The 18,215-nt window shown below is 43.5% G+C and overlaps 1 protein-coding gene across 12 annotated transcripts in view; it reads right to left on the reverse strand.

Annotated features, from left to right (window-relative positions):
• The window catches only part of Fn1 (fibronectin 1), a 65,389-nt gene that overhangs the window by 37,861 nt on the left and 9,313 nt on the right, over positions 1-18,215 (reverse strand). For all 12 annotated transcript variants that reach the window (XM_085698630.2, XM_085698608.2, XM_048459433.3 and 9 more), the window contains exons 7-20: positions 17,534-17,725; positions 16,665-16,844; positions 15,891-16,067; positions 14,767-14,919; positions 13,633-13,761; positions 12,421-12,564; positions 7,915-8,036; positions 5,327-5,504; positions 4,950-5,126; positions 4,039-4,167; positions 3,741-3,830; positions 2,893-3,087; positions 1,825-2,097; positions 492-758 (exon numbers count right to left, since the gene is read on the reverse strand). In XM_085698630.2, the coding sequence (XP_085554756.2) occupies positions 492-758; positions 1,825-2,097; positions 2,893-3,087; positions 3,741-3,830; positions 4,039-4,167; positions 4,950-5,126; positions 5,327-5,504; positions 7,915-8,036; positions 12,421-12,564; positions 13,633-13,761; positions 14,767-14,919; positions 15,891-16,067; positions 16,665-16,844; positions 17,534-17,725 (2,406 nt within the window). The remainder of the gene's footprint in view (positions 1-491; positions 759-1,824; positions 2,098-2,892; positions 3,088-3,740; positions 3,831-4,038; positions 4,168-4,949; positions 5,127-5,326; positions 5,505-7,914; positions 8,037-12,420; positions 12,565-13,632; positions 13,762-14,766; positions 14,920-15,890; positions 16,068-16,664; positions 16,845-17,533; positions 17,726-18,215) is intronic.

The raw sequence follows: 18,215 nt of genomic DNA on the forward strand, positions 1-18,215 counted from the left end.
CACTGGCTGTAAGCCGCCCTGTGTCTCCCAGTGCTAGGATTACAAGAACGCACCACTGAACCTGGCCTTTTATGTCTGTGCTGGGGAACTGAGCTCAGGTCCTCACATGTAAGCAACGCATACTTTATCCACACTGAGCCATCTCCCAAGCCCTCCTGACTCAAGTGTTAGCCCAGGAGCACAGGAGGAACTTGGAAATACCTGCAAATTCACACACTGCTTCCTTTAGCAAGAAAATCTTGCTTCAAAACATTTACCAGCCTGAGCAAAGGCCGTGCATTGTGATGCCCCTTCTGGCAAACGCTCTGTACCTTACAGCAGCTCGGTCACAAAGATTCACAGAGCAGCCAGTCCACAGGGACTAGTGGCCCTGCTATAGATGACACAATATGGCTTTTAAATAAACTTTTAAAAAGCAGAAGGACGGAAGAAGTCAGCATAGTTAAAACCATGTAGCTTCGCTAAAGAAAGGCATTTGAGTTTCAACTTACAGGTGGTAAAGACTCCGGTGGTTTTGGGGCTCTGTTGGTTGCCCTTCACAGCCACCAGGGTCACAGTGTACTCAGACCCAGGCTGTAGATTTCTCAGGGGATACTTGGACGCTGAAGGCCCCACATTGTACTGCTTGGGCTGGCCTCCTCGAGTCAGGCCCACTGTCAGTCGGTACCCTGCTATCCGGGCCCGAGGAGGGGTCCAGGTCACCAGAACCGTTCTGTCAGTTTCATTGACAAACTGGAGGTTCGTGGGAGCATCAAGTTCTGGAAAACAAAACCAAGATGAAATGTGTCAAGAAATGTTTAGGTCAATAGTTATCATACTTGATTAAATATTCCAAATTCTCACTCCTCAAGGTTGAAACTCAAGTCAGAGCCACATCCCTGGAAACTGAGGCTCCCAGGGACTGGGGGGTGATGTAGAATTTTGCCGAAACTCTGTCAGTTATGAGAATTCATTGACCTTTTTTACTGGTCTGTTGTCTTTGGAAAGGCTAATTTTCCCAGCAAGATTTACCCACCACCCTTGAAATTATAGTGACACCATGGTGATAGTATTTTCTTTTTTTTTAAGCAAAACAAACACTTTGCAAACCCCATAATTTGCTTTGGGCCAGAAAGGTTAAGGGAGGGGTGAGTCAACAGGCTCAGGGCATGGAAGGCTTGGTACATATTGCAGGCAACATGCTAAGGCATGTGTGGACTGACTAGTCCTCTTCTAGGGAAATAAAAGCTCTCTGAGGGGGGGACCTGATTGCAGCAATTAAAACAGATCCGCAGGACCCCAGTCTCAAGGTGGAGCAGTGGGGGAGCTTTTACTACTAGAAGGAATTACATAGATTATCACTTTTCTTTTTGAGGATGATAACTGGGTTTCCCATGGGAAGTTAAAACATCTTTTAGGAATGTTCCAGAGATGGTACAAACGTCACATGAGCTCTGGAATCCACAAGGCAGTTTAGAGACACTTCGGTCACTTCCTAGATACGGGGCTGAAAAGGATTCCAAGTTTCTTCCCATTCCCAAGAGAAGTCACAGTTTCTTTTGTACATTTCTGGTGAAGAACTGAACAGATAACTTGGTGCCCGGCATCACGAAATGTTTAGATGTCTTATTTAAGTTATTAATTCACTGTGGTGCTAGAGATATAGTCCAGGGCCTGGCACGTGCCGGGCACACATTCCACCCCGGAGCCACACTCCTGCCTGGTAACTGCTAAGCGTTAGGAGACTAACAGTGAGCAGCCTGTAGAACATCCCAGGTAGGCCTGAGGGGTGTAGAGCACGGGGGCGGGGCCAGAAGACAGGCGGGCTGGTGGAAAGGGACGTACTGGTTGTCTGCTGCGCTGTCAGAGGTTTGCTCTCCCTGCCCTGGTTCACAGCAAAGACATTGAACTGGTACGTGACCCCGGGGGTCAGCCCGACGATCTCAGCAAAGGTGTTCCTGCTCACAGGCAGCCTCTGCCCGTGCTCGCCAGGCAGGTTGACAGGGAGGACATCCACACGGTAGCCGGTCACCACACTGTCAGGGGGCGTCCACATGATGGTGACTTTCACATCTGTCACTTCCACAAACTGCAGGTCCCTGGGAGGGGGGACTTTATCTAGCAGACAAGAGAAATGTGTCACTCAAAACGCCCACTTCAGGTTGCTGCTAAATGTCAACTCCCTGAACAACTGAGGTATTTCTTAGACCCATTCTTTCTTGGCCAATTCTAAAATTAGGTTTTTTTGTGTGTCAATGCTTATGGTTAGTCTGATGCTGGATTCTTTATCTAGTGTCTATAGATAGGCATATATTTATGGCATAAAAGCAAGAAGTTGAAATATAAACACAAAAATAAAAATATTTTCAGTTTAAGATACAGAAAAACTGTGGTGTATTTGTTCAATTGGCTCATTTTATGGTAGTTAAGAGAAAAGATTAAGCAGTTCTTAGGTGTCTTAGGAAAATAAGATGAGATGTTGCCATTTTTTAACTAGAAAACCTAATATTTGACTTCCTTTCCTAGCATTGACATTTCAGCAATTAGGTCAGCAGTGCTCAGAAAACACAAATATTTATGATTCATAACAGTACCCAAAATTAGTTATGAAATAGCAATAAAAATAATTTTATGTTGGAGGGGGTCACAACACAACGAACCATATTAAATTTAGTTTGCAGCATTAGGAAGGTTGAGAACCGCTGATTTAGGTGACAGGAATGTCGAAATTGCAAGAGATAGAAACAGTTCACTCTCAAGGACCTGCCAGTCATATGACTTGCACCCTGGTCCTCCCTGGAAGCTAAGGGAATGAATATGATCCATGTAGGCTTTTTCTCCTGGAAGGTTAGAGCTGCTGTCTGGTTGAGTCCTACAGGGTCAGACAGCAGGAGAGTGGCGTTTTGCAGTTACCAGATCGTGGGGTGCCAGTAGTCTCTTGCTGGATGAACACAGGTGTGCTTTCTTGGTTCTCTTCCACGGCATAGATGGTGATGTTGTACTGCACACCCGGCTGCAGGTCACTGAGGGTGACGGAGTTGGCCGTTTCAGGAAGGTTCAGCTCCGTGCTACTGCCTTCGACTGACGGAGAATAGACGATTCTGTACCCTGCAGGTTTAGGAGAAAAGTGTCTTGTGAAGCCGAGGCTGGACAAATAATACATCTCTCCTTTCTAATGGCCCTCTGCATTTGTTTGACTGTGAAGAATCAGGAACATTCTTTTGGGGGTCTTTCCGGGTTGTCATTTCCTATGATGATGCCTGATTAGCACAGAGATCAGAGAAGTGATCCAGATCTTTTAACAATAACTATCCTTGAAGACAGAGGCCTATCAATTAATGAAGCAGTGAGGTGAGAGAGTACATGGATTTCTCTTTCTGGAACTGTGGACGGGGAGCTAAAAACCCAGTCTGAGCACTGTCTGCACCTTTTGAGACCTTCACTGATGAAGCTAAGCAGCAGCTCAGCTCCCTCTTCAGCACTGAATACCAGGCTTACAGGGACAGTCTACCTCTGCAGTCCTTGCAGGCTGCTTCAGTGAGTCACAGGGCTGGCTTCACGGGTTGGACATGTTGGGGATTGAGGGGGTGATAAATGGATTTGAGGAAAAAAATTCATAATAAAGTAGCCTTGGAAGATTTGTACACACACACACACACTTTTAAGCACTTAAATGGAAGTTTTAAAGGTGGTGACAATCTAGTCAGAATTTCCTCCCTCCACATCTATATATCCACGTGAACACAGAAGCCAAATATGACCTGTGATGGGCGCCTGGGGTCTGCTCCAGCGAACAACAATTGAAGTATCATCAACCTGGTCCACGGTAGGGTCTGGAGGGGCATCGGGTGCTAACAGAAAAAGAAAAGCTGTTAGCGCTGCTACAAGCCCAATCTTTACAGTAATAATAATAATAAAGCATTTTTAGTATCCGGTAATGTACACTAGCCTGAAACAGCCTTGCCTTCCAAGCCTGGGATTATACATCTGTATCATATCCCCCAGCATACCCCACACCAAAGATTCTTTGAACACGGTTTAATGCGCGCGCACACACACCTGTCGTCTGTGACGTAGACAGGATCAAGCTCTGCTCTCCCTCTTCAGATATCTGATAGACATTGACGATGTACTTTCTGCCTGGGAGCAGGTCAGGGATGTTCACAGAAGTGGCTGTGCTTGGAAGGTCTGCAACGGAAAGGAAGAAGTTAGTGGGCAGGAGCCAACCGTCTATGGCTTTTAAGAACTCTATATTCATAGGGGGAAAGACCAGGAGGAATACTAGTGAACAGCCTGAAATCGCCAATGAATGTTCTTTCATTTTCCATTTCTCCCCTTAAAGATGTATAATTTTTAATAACCTACCTCTGATTTCTTTTCTATAACTGCTGTTAGGAATCAGGGTAGTAGCCATGGGTGGAGGAATGACGGGATGGGGGAGGAAGGATATTCATTTTTATGATCTGGGTCCCATTCACACAAGTATGCCCAATATCTTTTTATTATTGCATTTATTTGAGGGAGAGGCTCTGGTTTGAGGGCCACAGCACACATGTGGGGGGTGGGGCCAGGGGACTAGAAGTCAAACAGCTTGTGGGACTTAATCCTCTCTTCCCACCCAGGGACAACTCAGGTTGTCAGGCTTGGGAGTGAGGGCCTTCGCTCACCGAGTCATCTCATTGGCACTAGGCTAGCACTGGAAAAGATCCCCAACCGCTAGGCTCTTTAAAAAGCATAAAAGACGGTAGCTATGCACGCCTAAAAGATAACATTGTCAGCTGCAGATCTCGTTCTGGTCCCTTATGCAGACAAATGAGGAATCCCAGCCTGGTCAGAGAGGATCCACCTCTCTCCTTGCTTTAATGGAAGGGAGTGTCTTCAGTCTGAACTGTGGAGTAGTTCCAGTGACCAAAATTCTCCCAAGTAAGCATCTCTTAACCTGTGCTGAGCCAGCCACACATCCTACTCACCAAGGTACTGTGGTTCATCGCCCTCCTCACTCAGCTCGTACTCCACCCGGAATCCGGACACAGTGTCAGAAGCTGAGACCCACGAGACCACAAAGCTGCTGGCCGTGATCTCAGTTACAGACTCAGAAGTGGCCACAACAGGAGAAAAGGGCGTAGTCTCTCCCGTCACCGTGTTGCCTAGAGGAAGGGGAAAGAAAATCGGTTTGGTTGTCTAGAATGCTCACCCTCTCTGTGCACGGAAGATGTTGAGAAGAAAAGACAGGTGCCGTTTACGAAAGGAAGCAGCCGAGGAGAGAACCTCCTTCACGGAGCCCACATCTGAGCCGTGCAGGCATGGCCCCAAGAACGGCACAGCCCCAAAGATGCTGGCTACGTACTGGTCACAGGTGTGCTGGCGCTGGTGGTGAAGTCAAAACGCGTCACTTCCCTGTGTCCATACTGCTGCAAGCTGATGAGCTGACCCTCATATACCACGCCCGGGGTCAGGCCTTTGATGGTATAGGAATTGAGGTGGCCTGGAATGGTGGCTTCCTTCCAGCGGCCCGTCGAGGTTTTCTGACAGTTTAAAAAGAACACACGGCATCAGTGTTGGCGGGGACAGACATTCCAGGCTGGTGCTCAGTAATCTTCAAAGAAGAACGAAGACAATGGTGGGAAACTTGATTCAGAAAAGCCTCCACCGAGTTTGTTGATGTTAACTAATTACTAGGCCAAGTAGTTTACCATGTGCCCAAGGTGTTGTGCTTGCTTCTCAAGTTCACCTTCATCTCCCTGCCAGAAGCGAACACATCCCTGCTCCCACTTTACTGGCAGAGAAAGAGTTAACGGGTGTCTTTCAGAGTCACACAGTTGAGGTGCTGAACACCTCCCTATGGCCAATTACTGAATAATTTAATACCAGCATCCTTGATTCAGCCTCTTTCAACTTTTCCAGTAAACCGAGACCCATTTCTCTCTGAAGTGAGAAAAGGCCACTCACTCTGTCTTTCAACTTGGCAGGGTACAGTTCAAGTTCCTTGCCTTATAGAGACACTGGAAAGCATAATATTGCCCTGACTCAGATCCTGGGGCCATCACAAACAAGATTCAACTTGTCTGGTTGTGTGACTCATCCTTGGAAATGAACAACCTATCGAGAGCGGTTAGCCAGCTTTCGGAAAGACTGCAGAAGAATATAATTCAGTTTATTTAATCTTTTCCCTCCGGTTTACATTCTTATATCCTGTCCAACTTCATTAATATGTCATGGACCACAAAACTCATTGCAATAGATGGTTTGGAAAAGAAACATCCAGACTTCAAACAAGAAGTCCTTTTAAGTGTAAATATTCTAAAGCGGTTTAAATATCAAATACATGTTTAATGCCCGGAGATTTTTTTTTTTAAAAAAGTTATCCAATCAAGTTTGTACATACTTCAAATGTTCTAGTGCCAGTTTATATTTTGAAGATAAATGAAAATGATCCAAGTACTCTTTAAATTGAAGGTTTCGCTCAAATATGTTGAAAGAAATTGAAATTAGCCATTATGTTACTTTAAAAATTGGCAAAAAAAAAAAACAGAAACAAAAAACAAAACTTGTATACAATGTAAGGTTTCTTGGCCATCAGAAGAAGATATCAGAATGTAAAGTCTCAGATTGCCTACATAAAAACAAAACAACAACAAAAACCAGGAATTCTTTGTTAAAATTTTAAAGAGACTCATGGGCAGGGCTCAGTTGATGATAGAGTGCTGGCCTAGCACGGCCATGGGCCTAGTTCAACCTCCAGCACCACATAAAGAGGGGCAGACAGACCACACCTGCCATCAAGCACGCAGCAGGCAGAGGCAGTTCAAGATCTTCAGCTATATAAGGAATATGCAACTAGTCTTGACCTAAGGAGACATCCCTCAAAACAAAACACAGCAAAACCCAAACCAAAAAAAAAAAAAATACTCAAAGAATTTAATCGAAAGTGAAGATGTCTCTATTCAATGTATATTTCGTACCTATCTGTAAATGGCCCCTTTGTACTGGCTTTGCAAAAATGTTTCAGAATTAAGTTCGAAGTAAATAAAAATGGTGATAAAACGAAAGGATGAAGAGAGAGAGATGATGGGGGAGATACTGAAGGGAGAAAGCATCACTGATTGGCACCGCCAGGTGTTAAGCTGGAGACTGACTCCTCAGACGATGGACGCCACAGTGCAAGTGAAGAACAGGAATGACCTCAACAGCGTGGATTTTCCCCAGAGTTTAAATTCAACTGCATGAGGTAATGTCATAAGTCAAACGCTTTCTGTTGTCTTGGATTATTTACAATTGGGCAGATTTGATTTTAGAAAGTACATTTTTTTTCACCCTTCAGAAATAGTGTTTTTCAAATTATGTCATGAACTTTGGAGAGAGCAGGTCTGAGAGGAAAAGAGGCATCAAAGTTTAATAGACTAATAACCTTAGTACAGTTTCAGAATCTAGATGGCTAGAAAATTCTAGGGTTCATTTCCTTTCAGAAGCCAATTATAATCCCTTTTCTACCCCTCTGTTCTCTCATTCCCTCATTCTCTTCTGTCTTAATAACTCTAGAGGACCAAAGTAGAGTTGACTTGATCAATTAACTGGTTTTCAAACTCTGGAAATAATTTCCATTTTACCTTTAATGGAGTTGCAAAGCGTAAAGCATATCAAAACTTCAAATTGTCTCTCCACATTGGATGAGAATAGCTGTAAGCATTATGGCTTCTAAGACCTTTCTAACACAAAGGCCTAATTTCTTCTAGATATCAAAACAAATAAACAAAACTAAACCAATGTGTCGATTCGACTGACCACAGATTGGCTAGACACTAAGGAAGTATAAATACTATCTGACAAGGGACCAGCTCTGTTGACTCAAAAGCAGAAACAAACCCACAGAACACCGTATCCCATCTCAGTAAGGTCAGGAGTCCCAGAGTCCTCGGTTTCTGAGCTAATACTCACGGGTCTCCATCTGAGAATGTACTTGGTGATGTGCGAGGGCTCCGGTGCATTCCACTGGATGGGGTGGGAATTGGGTTGGCTGGGAGTCTCTGTGATAATTACTTGGACAGGACCAGTTGTGCCTGAAAATGAAAACATGTGATTTCTTTATCCTGTGTATTCTTCAAGTTTATTACACATGGATGTCCATCGTAAAAGACTGTTTGCTTCTCAGGAAATAAGGGCATAATAAAAATGATTGTGTTTAGCTAAACCTTTTATATATTGACATTAGAAACAGGTCTGGTTTCACCTGGTAATTACTGCCTTTTCCATAAGAAATGCAATAATTTTATTCTCTAATAAATAAAACAAAACCCACTCCAATGTCTCTCAGCTCGCTTTCTTCTCTGCTTTCAGAGTAAGAGTTGAGAGGCAGCTGTGAATTTTCCATAACACAAACAATGCAGTTCAGAATGCAGACCTCATCCGCTAATTTTATTAAGGCTCTTCTAAAAAATATTCTGAATCATGGAGGCTCTCAGCACAGAGGAGTCTACTAAGAAGCGAGCAATATCTCCAAGGCCATAGAAGATGATAGAAAACAAACATTTCTAAATAGGGCTGAGTCCTGGACAAATAGGCAATGGTAATAATTAAAGACCCAGGCTTATTTCCCCATCCGGCTAAGCCTTCTCTGCATTTGGAAGAAGAGATCTAGTTCTCGTTTCACTTGAGACGTCTACTCCAAGATCACTGTGGGTTAAGTTGTTAAGAGATCAAGTATTGACTGTTTGGTTGGCTTTGGTTTTTTTGTTTTTTAAAGCGATTACCAAGTGAAATGATATTGGAACCATGTACTTAAAACTTCAGTATTTTCACATCTTGACATGACTAACACAATTTAAGATGGATTTAGTTCTTTTACTTGAAAAATAAAAAGCAAAGTAAGAGAAGGGAATCAATTTTTTATATAGTAGATTCCACTCAGAATAATAATTTTTTTGTTGACAAAGGTTTACAGATGAGAAATTTAACTTCTCTGTTCTCTAGTCTTTGTCAGTCAAAGGTCATCTGTACAAAGTTCTTCTTAAAACTTAAGGTAAAAATTGCTCCCTGATGTTCTGCACAACAGAACAAAGTTCTAGGTTAAAAAGTAGTACTCTGCAATAGTAGCAGTTTTCTGAATGCTCTTGGGAAAAAACTTATTGACTTTCAGGTTTAATTACGGTTTTAGCTTCTAAATTCTCTGAAAACAAAGTTTTCTTTAGCAGAACAAATGTGTAACTTACATACTTGTGTGACCTCCAAAACTTTTAGAATAATGTGCTCACTTCCACACTGGAAATAATTCAGTTTGTTGAAAACTAACAAAATATTCATTGAATCTTAATTTCACTTAATGCCACAAGGTGAATGTCAAAATTCACATATAAAGTTCTCAGCTTCGCATCCTAAAGAGGCGTGTGCTCCACACACCACACAGGTTGGTCATGTGATCCAGTAACAGAAGTCATTTCTATGGTCCTTCCACACATGAAGAGCCTCAATAAAAAACAAACTTGCAAATACTATCTAAAGGGGTTCCATAAAAATCAGTAGAAAGAGAAGCTTGTCCTTATGTGACTTCTGGCAATCTAAATAAGGTTGTCAGATATTGATCTTTTATAGAAATCCCACTATAATCTCTCAGGTAGAAAGACATTTCATGTGCATTTTATTTAGTGTGTCAATAGTGAATCTGAAGTGGGAAATACGTAGTGATTAAATCTCCCTGATAAGTAAGTGTATTAAGACAATACAAATGCCATTTAACTAATCATACTCCAATACAGAGGATGATGGGAGGAAGATGGGGGTGAAGAGAGAGATGGCTCCGTTTCCTTTCTTAGACCTCCAGCCCAGGCCTGACATCCTAGTATTTTTTATTTTATTTTAATTTTTAAAATGCCTAGGTGGGTTGAGGGTACATATATGTGAACACGGGTGCTGGCAGAGGATAGAGACGCGAGAGACCCTGGGACTGGAGTTACAGGCAATTGTGCTATCCAGGGTGAGCGCCGGGAATCAAACTGACTTGTATAAAGAGTATGCACTCTTAACCACTGAGCTACCCAGCTCTCCAAGCCCCTAGACTCATGACATGGTCCACTTTTAAGGGACTGCTTTAAACAGCAAAGGAGACTTAGGGCATTTTTATGCAAGAATAAAAAAAAATTATCTGAGTTGTTTTTTAGGTAAATGAAATTCCAGCTCATCACTACACTTTGTACTAGCACATATAATATAAAGATGGGAAAGTTAAAAGCCTACCTATCATTTACACTATTTAGATTGAAAGGTTTTAATAATCCTTTTGATATTGGTTAGTTGGTGTGATTTTGTTTCCAGTGGACCTTTCTGGCATCTACAAGCAATTCCCACTGTGAAATCTTCCCTTGTAGGATGGCACAGCATGCACTTTCCAAATTGGTTGAAAATAAGGTCAGAATGAGTGGTTTCTGGTAATGGTGACCCTGGAGAAGTTAAACATTCATGAATTTTTCTTTTAACGCCAACCGCTTTTCTCTACTTAATTTGCTGAGAGCTGTGTTTTCCTACTTGCTTATTGACAAACCAAATTCCCGTTATCTTTTGTTAGTTTGAACAACTCCACCGACTCAGTAGGAAGAACAAACAGGGCAAGGCTCAGACACAGTCTCTCAGCCATCCGGGGGCTTTTTATGATTCCTATACTCTCGAAGCCTCCCGGGCCAGGCACGAGGCACCGAGCAAAGCCCACACAGAGATAATCACTGCGCGGTGTCTGAGGTCGGGCACTCAACTCCGCGCCCTGAAATCTCTTCTGTGTTCAATGGGCTTTTGATGCTGCCCTTTTTTTAGAGACGAGGAGCAAAGTCAGCTGACATGACTCTGAGTGTCTCCTGAGCATATATTTTCTGGATGGATAGCATATTTGCAATCAGATCTTAAAGTGTACTAAACTGACCAGGTTTAGCAGTGCACACATGTGATCCCAGCATGTCGGACGTGGAGACGGGAGGATCAGGAGTTCAAGGTTATGACTGGCTACCTAGTAAGTTCGGAGCAACCCCAGGCTAGATGAGACTCTCAAAAAGCTAAACACAGAGAAATAATGTTAAATTTTAATGCTTCGTGACTCTTAAACCAAAGTCCGACAAGAAATGCGTGTGAAGAGACAGGTCACCTCTGGAAGCAGACACCTATCCTAGCCCGGACAATGTCTAAGGACTGGGCAGAGGAGGGTGTTTCCTGATCAGAAAAGCAAGGCCAATGCATGCGAGGCAGAGTGGGCTCGGGATGACTGAGTGTTAGTGTGAAGGACAGGAAAGGATCTGAAAGGAGATTAAGCTGGTCTCCCACTGTACAGCTGAGAAGAAAGAACGAAGCCAACTGGTGTGCCTGTCACAGCCCAGTCAGAGCCAGCTATCAGGCCTGATCACATGCTCGCATGGCCTTTGGCCCCCATAGATTACTCTGGGACGGCGGCTCTCTTATGCAGATAATTTAATCTCACATTTTAGCCTTAACTCTTACAGAGCTAATTTATGGTTGTAACTTCTATTACATGCAGACTGTTATCTCACCCCAAATCTTCTTGTTTCTGAGGACAAGCCAAGTTTCATGTATAAAATCAGGGCCAGCAAGACAGCTCAGGGTAAGGCGCTTGCTGCATACAACCCTGGAGACCCGAGACTGACCCCGGAATCCATATAAAGAAAGGTGAAGAGAGAACATCCCAAAGTTGACTCTGACTTTCACCTGTGTGCCACAGCACACCGCCTTCCCCCCCCACACACACTCAGAGGATAATAAGAAATTAAAATAAATAAATCAGTAGTGGAGATCTAGGAGACTTTGCTGAAATGGCTAATATCATAAATTCAATGTAATATTACAATTGTTCAATGATTTTTACATGTTTTCCCCCCAAATTAATAAACCCCTATAGCCAGGCACAATGTCTTCATAGAAGAAAAAAAACAACAATACAGCAAGAAATATTTTGGGGTATTTGAATTGTGTGGGTGGAGCTGACCAAGTTACTCAACTCTTGGCTCCAGATATAGGGTTCCACATTCCCCCTCACAGACAAAGGAAATGTAACACAGAGAACGGGTAAGAAGGCAGGGAACATGTTTATACCTCATCCTGTGCTTCCTCCCCTCTGTCTATGGGACTTCTGAGAGATAGAATGAAAACAATCCCTTTCACTTCCAGAGCAAGTCACACACACACACACACACACACACACACACACAGAATGGGGTGAGATAAAATTAATGGCAGTGCAAACTTTAGCATGCACCTTTTCATAGGCTCTGGTGCTTTTTTTTACCCAATGAAGGGTGAAGAGAGGAAAATAAGTAAAAACATATTGAACAGTAACATGGAAAAGGATGGGATAGAGAAAGGCCCCCAATTTGGGCTTCCGAATATTAGTTAAGACTGATGTGTCCCACCATGACCGCCCACGGGTCAGCAGTTGGTCTCAGGGCTGCTTACCTGGGTAGGTCTGCAGAGGCTGGCAATGCCACTCCCCAATGCCACGGCCATAGCAGTAGCACTGGTATCTGACACCATGCACAAACTTCTCCCAGGAATCACCGATCTGGTAAAATGTCCGGGTCTCTGAATCTTGACACTGGTCTAGAATATACGCAAGGAAAACATTAAAACAGTCCCAAACACGTCATTGAGTGTGATAGAGTATATTCTTAAAATATAACTAAAACTTGCAATTCTCCTTACAAATATAGTTAAAATAATAGTTGTACGTGTATGTGTGCGTGTGTGGTGCAGTGTATGTGTGTGATATGTGTGCATGTGAGTGTTTGAGTACATGTGTGTGGAGCCATTTCCGTATTTCTAAAATAATATTTTGTTCAAATAATTTATCTTATAGAGAAACCAGTCATAAAAACTAAAATGTACATAATGGGAAGAAAAGATATTTAGCTTCCTAAACAAGAAATACTGCTAAATTTAAAATGTAAAGTTTAAAATTTTGGTATATACTTATAATCTGAATATTAATTTTTAAAAATTATATATCAATTAAAAATTTAAAGTTAAGATATCAAAGTAACTGACTTGCCATTTGAACAGCAAGAAAGAATTTTGCAATGATTTTGTTTTATATACTTCTTCAAAATTCAGGAGCTAGTTCTGCACTAATGAGCTAAATTTTAAACATGAGCAGCAAATACGCAAGCCTTTTGGATCTCTCAGCTTTGCAAACTCAGGCCAAACTGCTGGGATCAATTTGTTGTCTCAGGAAGCAGCCTGCCTCCTTTAGCCTGACATCTGAATTGATTATCTTAAACTTTGGATTTTTGGAATAGGGCTATTTTTAAGGTTGAACTTTCGCCGTTAGCTCAGTCCTATCTATGACACGGTGGGCCAAAGGACGGACTGTTTTGAAAGGAGGTATTTACCAGCTTTGTCCTTTACCCATGCTTCCGCAGTCAGTAAAAGAAAGTTCCTTTTCAGGATTCAGAACCAAAAGGCTAACTCCACTCAACGGAAGTAAAGGGCACTTGTCACTAAACTGAGCAACAAAAGCAAAAAGATTGTACACTGGCTCACGATGAGGACACACTAGGCTAAGCTCTCTGCGGGGTGAACGCAACGCGGCAACATCAAAGAGCCGTCCTTATCCACAGCTGGCTAACCGCGCTCCAAGATGAAACCATCCAATCACAGGCAGCCACTTACCAATGGGATCGCATTTCCATCTGCCCCGGCCCTGACCGAAGCACGTACAGTTCAGCATGTGTCCCTCCTCGTGGCGCTTGTGGAACGTGTCGTTCACGTTGTAGGTGATGTCATCCACAACACACTGATCTGCTCAGGGAACAGTCAGATAGGTGATAGATTTTTAACTCATGAAATAGAAGAAATTGTACTTTTTCATAGCATTAGGTTCTGCTGCTGGATTTAACACCTGCTAATATTATCTTTTCTACGGGAATAGAACAAGCTTTTTTAAAGCCTAATAACATAATTTTTACTTCCCTCTTATTCTGTCTAAGAGACTTATAATTGTCAAGGGTTACAGTCCTAAACTAAAAGCCAAGGTAAACTATAGCTTCCTGTGAATAAACTAGTCTTTCAACAAATAAATGTCCTAGTTCCTCTAACATTCCTGTTCAGTTGATGATTTTATTTAAATTCTGATTGTTATAATCAGATGAGTAGAGACGTTTGTATAGCATATACTATGATGTGGTCTGGTTTCTGGAATGAAGAGGAATGTGTGCTGGGTGGTTTCTGCCAACTTGGCGCAAACCTAGACATATCTGGGATGAGAGAATCTCAATTGAGAAAATGCCTCCGTAAGATTGGCCTAGAGGCTGCCCGAAGGTTAGGGGCACAACAGGCCTTTAATTCTAACACTTGGGAGCCAGAGGCAGGCAGATCTCTGTGAGTTTGAGGCCAGCCTGGTCTACAGAGTGAGTTCCAGTACAGCCAGGGCTACACAGAGAAACCCTGTTTTGAACCCCCCCCCCAAAAAAAAAAGAAAGAAAAGGGAAAAAGAAGAAAAGATTTTATCTGCTCTAGACAGAAACACAGGGATAATCTGGAGCTAAAAGGATCAAATATTGGTGCTCTCCTTAGGAAGCCACCCTTTTGGCTCAACTTAAGAACTTAGGTTCTGGGATGGTTTCCAGAGCCCCAGAACTACCCAACTCTGCCAACTTTTCTCAACGGGCTACTGGAAACAAGAAACTTCTCCAGCACAGTAAGTGGAGGAAAAACCTGGCACTGGGTGCTTCCTTCTCTGCTTTTGGCAGGTAAGGATTTTCACACAGTCCCTCTGGACCCCTGCTCACCAATACCCCAGCGTACCTCGGAGCTGGGAGTAGGGGATGCAGGCCCATTCTCCGCGACCGTTACCAACACACGTGCACCGCATCATGTGGCCCAAATCATGCTGCTTATCCCACTGGTCCCCAATGCGATACATGACCCCTTCGTTGGTTGTGCAGATCTCCTCGTGGGCTGTTTGGAAAAGGATCAAGAAATACTTGCTAAATGATCACGTGATAGAAATGGGTAGGCGGAAGAAGTTACTGGTCTTGTTTGATGAGGCTAAGACTTCTCGTCTGGGAAGAAGGCGTGCATGCACACCGCTGGGTGGAGGTGGAGTTTTAGACCTTCCCGGAAAGAGCTACTCGAGAGGAGACTGGAGAGAAACGCCGGGAGTGCTGGAGAATCAGACTAGGAAAATCTCGTACATTCTTTCAGTTGATTCTCATTACCTAGAATCTGGCTGGATTTAACCACAGCCTTGTGACTTCACCTATTTCTGCTCACTCGAGCTCAAAGGAAAACTGAACATAAATAAAATCCCACGTAAAACAGACTTTCCCTCTTAAATCCAGTCTTTTGCTTCTGCTGAAATGAGAAAAAGGGAAAGAATTGTCTTTTCCTTGCCTCTTCCCACACATGACACTTAAGTTCCTGGTTCTACAGCTGGAAAAATAGAATGTCTTCGACAGGACTCTCAAAACTTAAAAACAAAATAACCAATACCCAATTCCTCCTTCATTATTTAGGTGAACCAGGGACAGGTCTCTCTTTGTCAGGGGATAATTTGACTTCTTCTGATCACTTTTGTTCTTTAGAACTGTGGTGTCAGTCAAACTGGCCACGTGCCAATAACTATTAGTCTGTGACAACGAGTCAGATAGTTTTAAAGATACATACATATTTGTGAATTTACGTTTGAAGACATAAAATTTTAAAGTACTTGGCATTGTGTTCTAGTTTTTGACATTCAGCCATGTCAATGGGATCTTAAAAGCATATCAATAATCAGTGCTATTGATGGTTTTCTCAACTTGCAAACGTAAGATATAATACATACATGTGTATCATACTTCCCCAAATTGTCTTAGGGAGGAATGAAGGAACCAGCATCCACAGGCTGCTAGTGGACCACAGGCATCACTCACAGGGCCTCATCTTACCAGCCATGGGGCAGAACCCAAACTTCTGGTCGGCGTCATAGTTCTGGGTTGTTCCGCACCATTTCATGTTGTCCCTCCTGCCCTCAGAAGTACAGTCGGTGTAGTTTCGGTTGTTGTACAGGAAAGGGAAATGGCACAAGGCCCCGTTGGAGTTCCCACCTCGCGTCTGAACCAAAACTGCCCAGGACAACACACAAACAGGAAGATTACAGCTGAGTTTTGCTGTGTACAGCGAGCGCAGACAACCAAAGGCTCAGACAGAGCCAGGTTCCGGCGGCTAATTCCCAGAGGGCCTATCACAGAATAAAAGCTATCTGATAATACAGTCCTAAGCTTCTTAGCGGATTTTCATCTTCACTTTCAAAATAGATTGAAATCTCATGTTCTCCCAGCCAAGAAGAAAAAAAAAAAGATTAAACGATAGCTTTGTGTAAAATATGGCTCTAAACAGAAGATAAGTAGAGGCACCCTTGACATTTATCCTGTGTGTTCATCAGCTCGGAGGGATCATCCACTGATTTCAATACTTGAGTGTCTTTAATCACATCATCATCTCTATGTGTCAAAATAATCAAACCACAGGGCCCTGTCCCGCGGTGTCCCTTCCCCAGTGGTGCTAAGGGACACGGAAAAGAGCCTCTGCTGCGGAATGAGCGGTGTCTCCGGGTCCAAACAGATCAAAGCGGTGTTTCTTGTGCAGCCTCACAATTAATGATTGACCACTGGCAGACAGGAGGGCTTTCCTCACCGCTCTGGTTCCCCCAGGACACTCACCAGCATGGTCGGTACAGAAAGAATACTTCTGGTCTTGCTCATAGTTGGACGTGGTGCTGCACCAGAGATGCCCGTCCTGCCGTCCTTCTGCGGTGCAGGAGTAGAAGGTCCGACCGTTGTAGGTGAACGGGAGGACACAGGGCTCCCCGTTTGAATTGCCACCGTAAGTCTGGGTCACAGCTACAAGCACAACCCAGCGTCTCAGTCAGGACAGTTGTTTCCCACCCCACCCCACCCCACTGGTGGCAAATTTCGAATTTAAATGGAAGCTGAGCTTGTGCCACTAAGAAACAAAGTGAGAGTCATCTGGTGAACGAGCAATCAAAATGTATTATGATTTCGGTTAGAGCCATGGGCCAGAGTTCCTCTGTTAATGTCCCTGGGAACTACATCTGTTGCCATGACTCAGTTTCTCTACTTGTAAAGCTTTATTAATTATGATCCAAAGATGATGGAGTAAGATTTATGGTTATATTCATGTTAGAATAAATAGTATATAAGGCTATTCTAGGGGAAAAAAATTAAAGATAGACATGTTTGTAACCCAAAGAGGCTGTGAGTTGTTCAAAGACTTCTATAATTCCAAATTTAAAACTCAAAATACAGATGATTAGCTATTCAGAAAACCAGTGCTCCTATAAGCATCCCTTTGGCAAATACAGAAAACACAAAGCAGCTTGATCCTCATGATAGGAAGAAAATACATAATGTAAAAAGACTGGAAGAAAATGTGAACCATTGCGATCTTTATCACAGGAGGGTAAGAATATAAACTATTCTGGTTTCATTGTTTTACATTTTTGCAAACAAAGACATTGCGGAAACTCAACGTGGGCTCACTGGTGATGCTGTCTAGAGACGGTGCCCACCTGTCTCCTGGCAGCTGACTCCATTGCCCAGGCAAGTGCAGAGCATCTGCTTGTTCCCCTGCGACTTCAGCCACTGCATTCCCACCGAGTAGACCACACCGCTGTCCGTGACACAGTGGCCATATGGAGCGGGCTGCAGGGGAGTCTGAGGTTGGTAAATCGCTGTTCGCACATCTGTGAGGGAGCCAGATCCTAAGAGCGTGAGAATGGAACACTATAAAACTCGAAGAGAGAAATCAATGAGTCCAGAGTCTTGGCCTGACCTGGAACTTGAATGAAATGTCCCATCCTGTGTTTTAGCTTTTGCTTTCGGTTCATGAAGCGATCCAGAAGACCCCTCCAGACAAGCTCCCCTGGGTCACCAAAATAACATAGCTAAGTGACAGACATTGTTCTGCCACACAGCACAAGTCATCCTCAACAAACCCTCAAGCAAGGGAGGCCTCTCGTCTGTGAACTTCACACTCCTCGACAGCTCCCATCCTGCCTGGCTGTCACTATTCCTGGGTGCCATGCCCAGCCCTCCCTTCACCTGAAATGGCCTGCCTCTTCCTTCCTCCCTCCAGATAGCTCTCATGCACGCAGTGTGGGGGCCTTCCTCTTCCCGAGAGAGGCTACCAATTCAATGACTTCCTGGCCTCTCTGAAACTGCGCTCACAGGAGGGTACCCTGGATAGCCACG

The sequence above is a fragment of the Myodes glareolus genome, chromosome 1 (assembly GCF_982192425.1).
Source record: "Myodes glareolus chromosome 1, mMyoGla1.1, whole genome shotgun sequence".
NCBI classification, from domain to species: Eukaryota; Metazoa; Chordata; class Mammalia; order Rodentia; family Cricetidae; genus Myodes; species Myodes glareolus.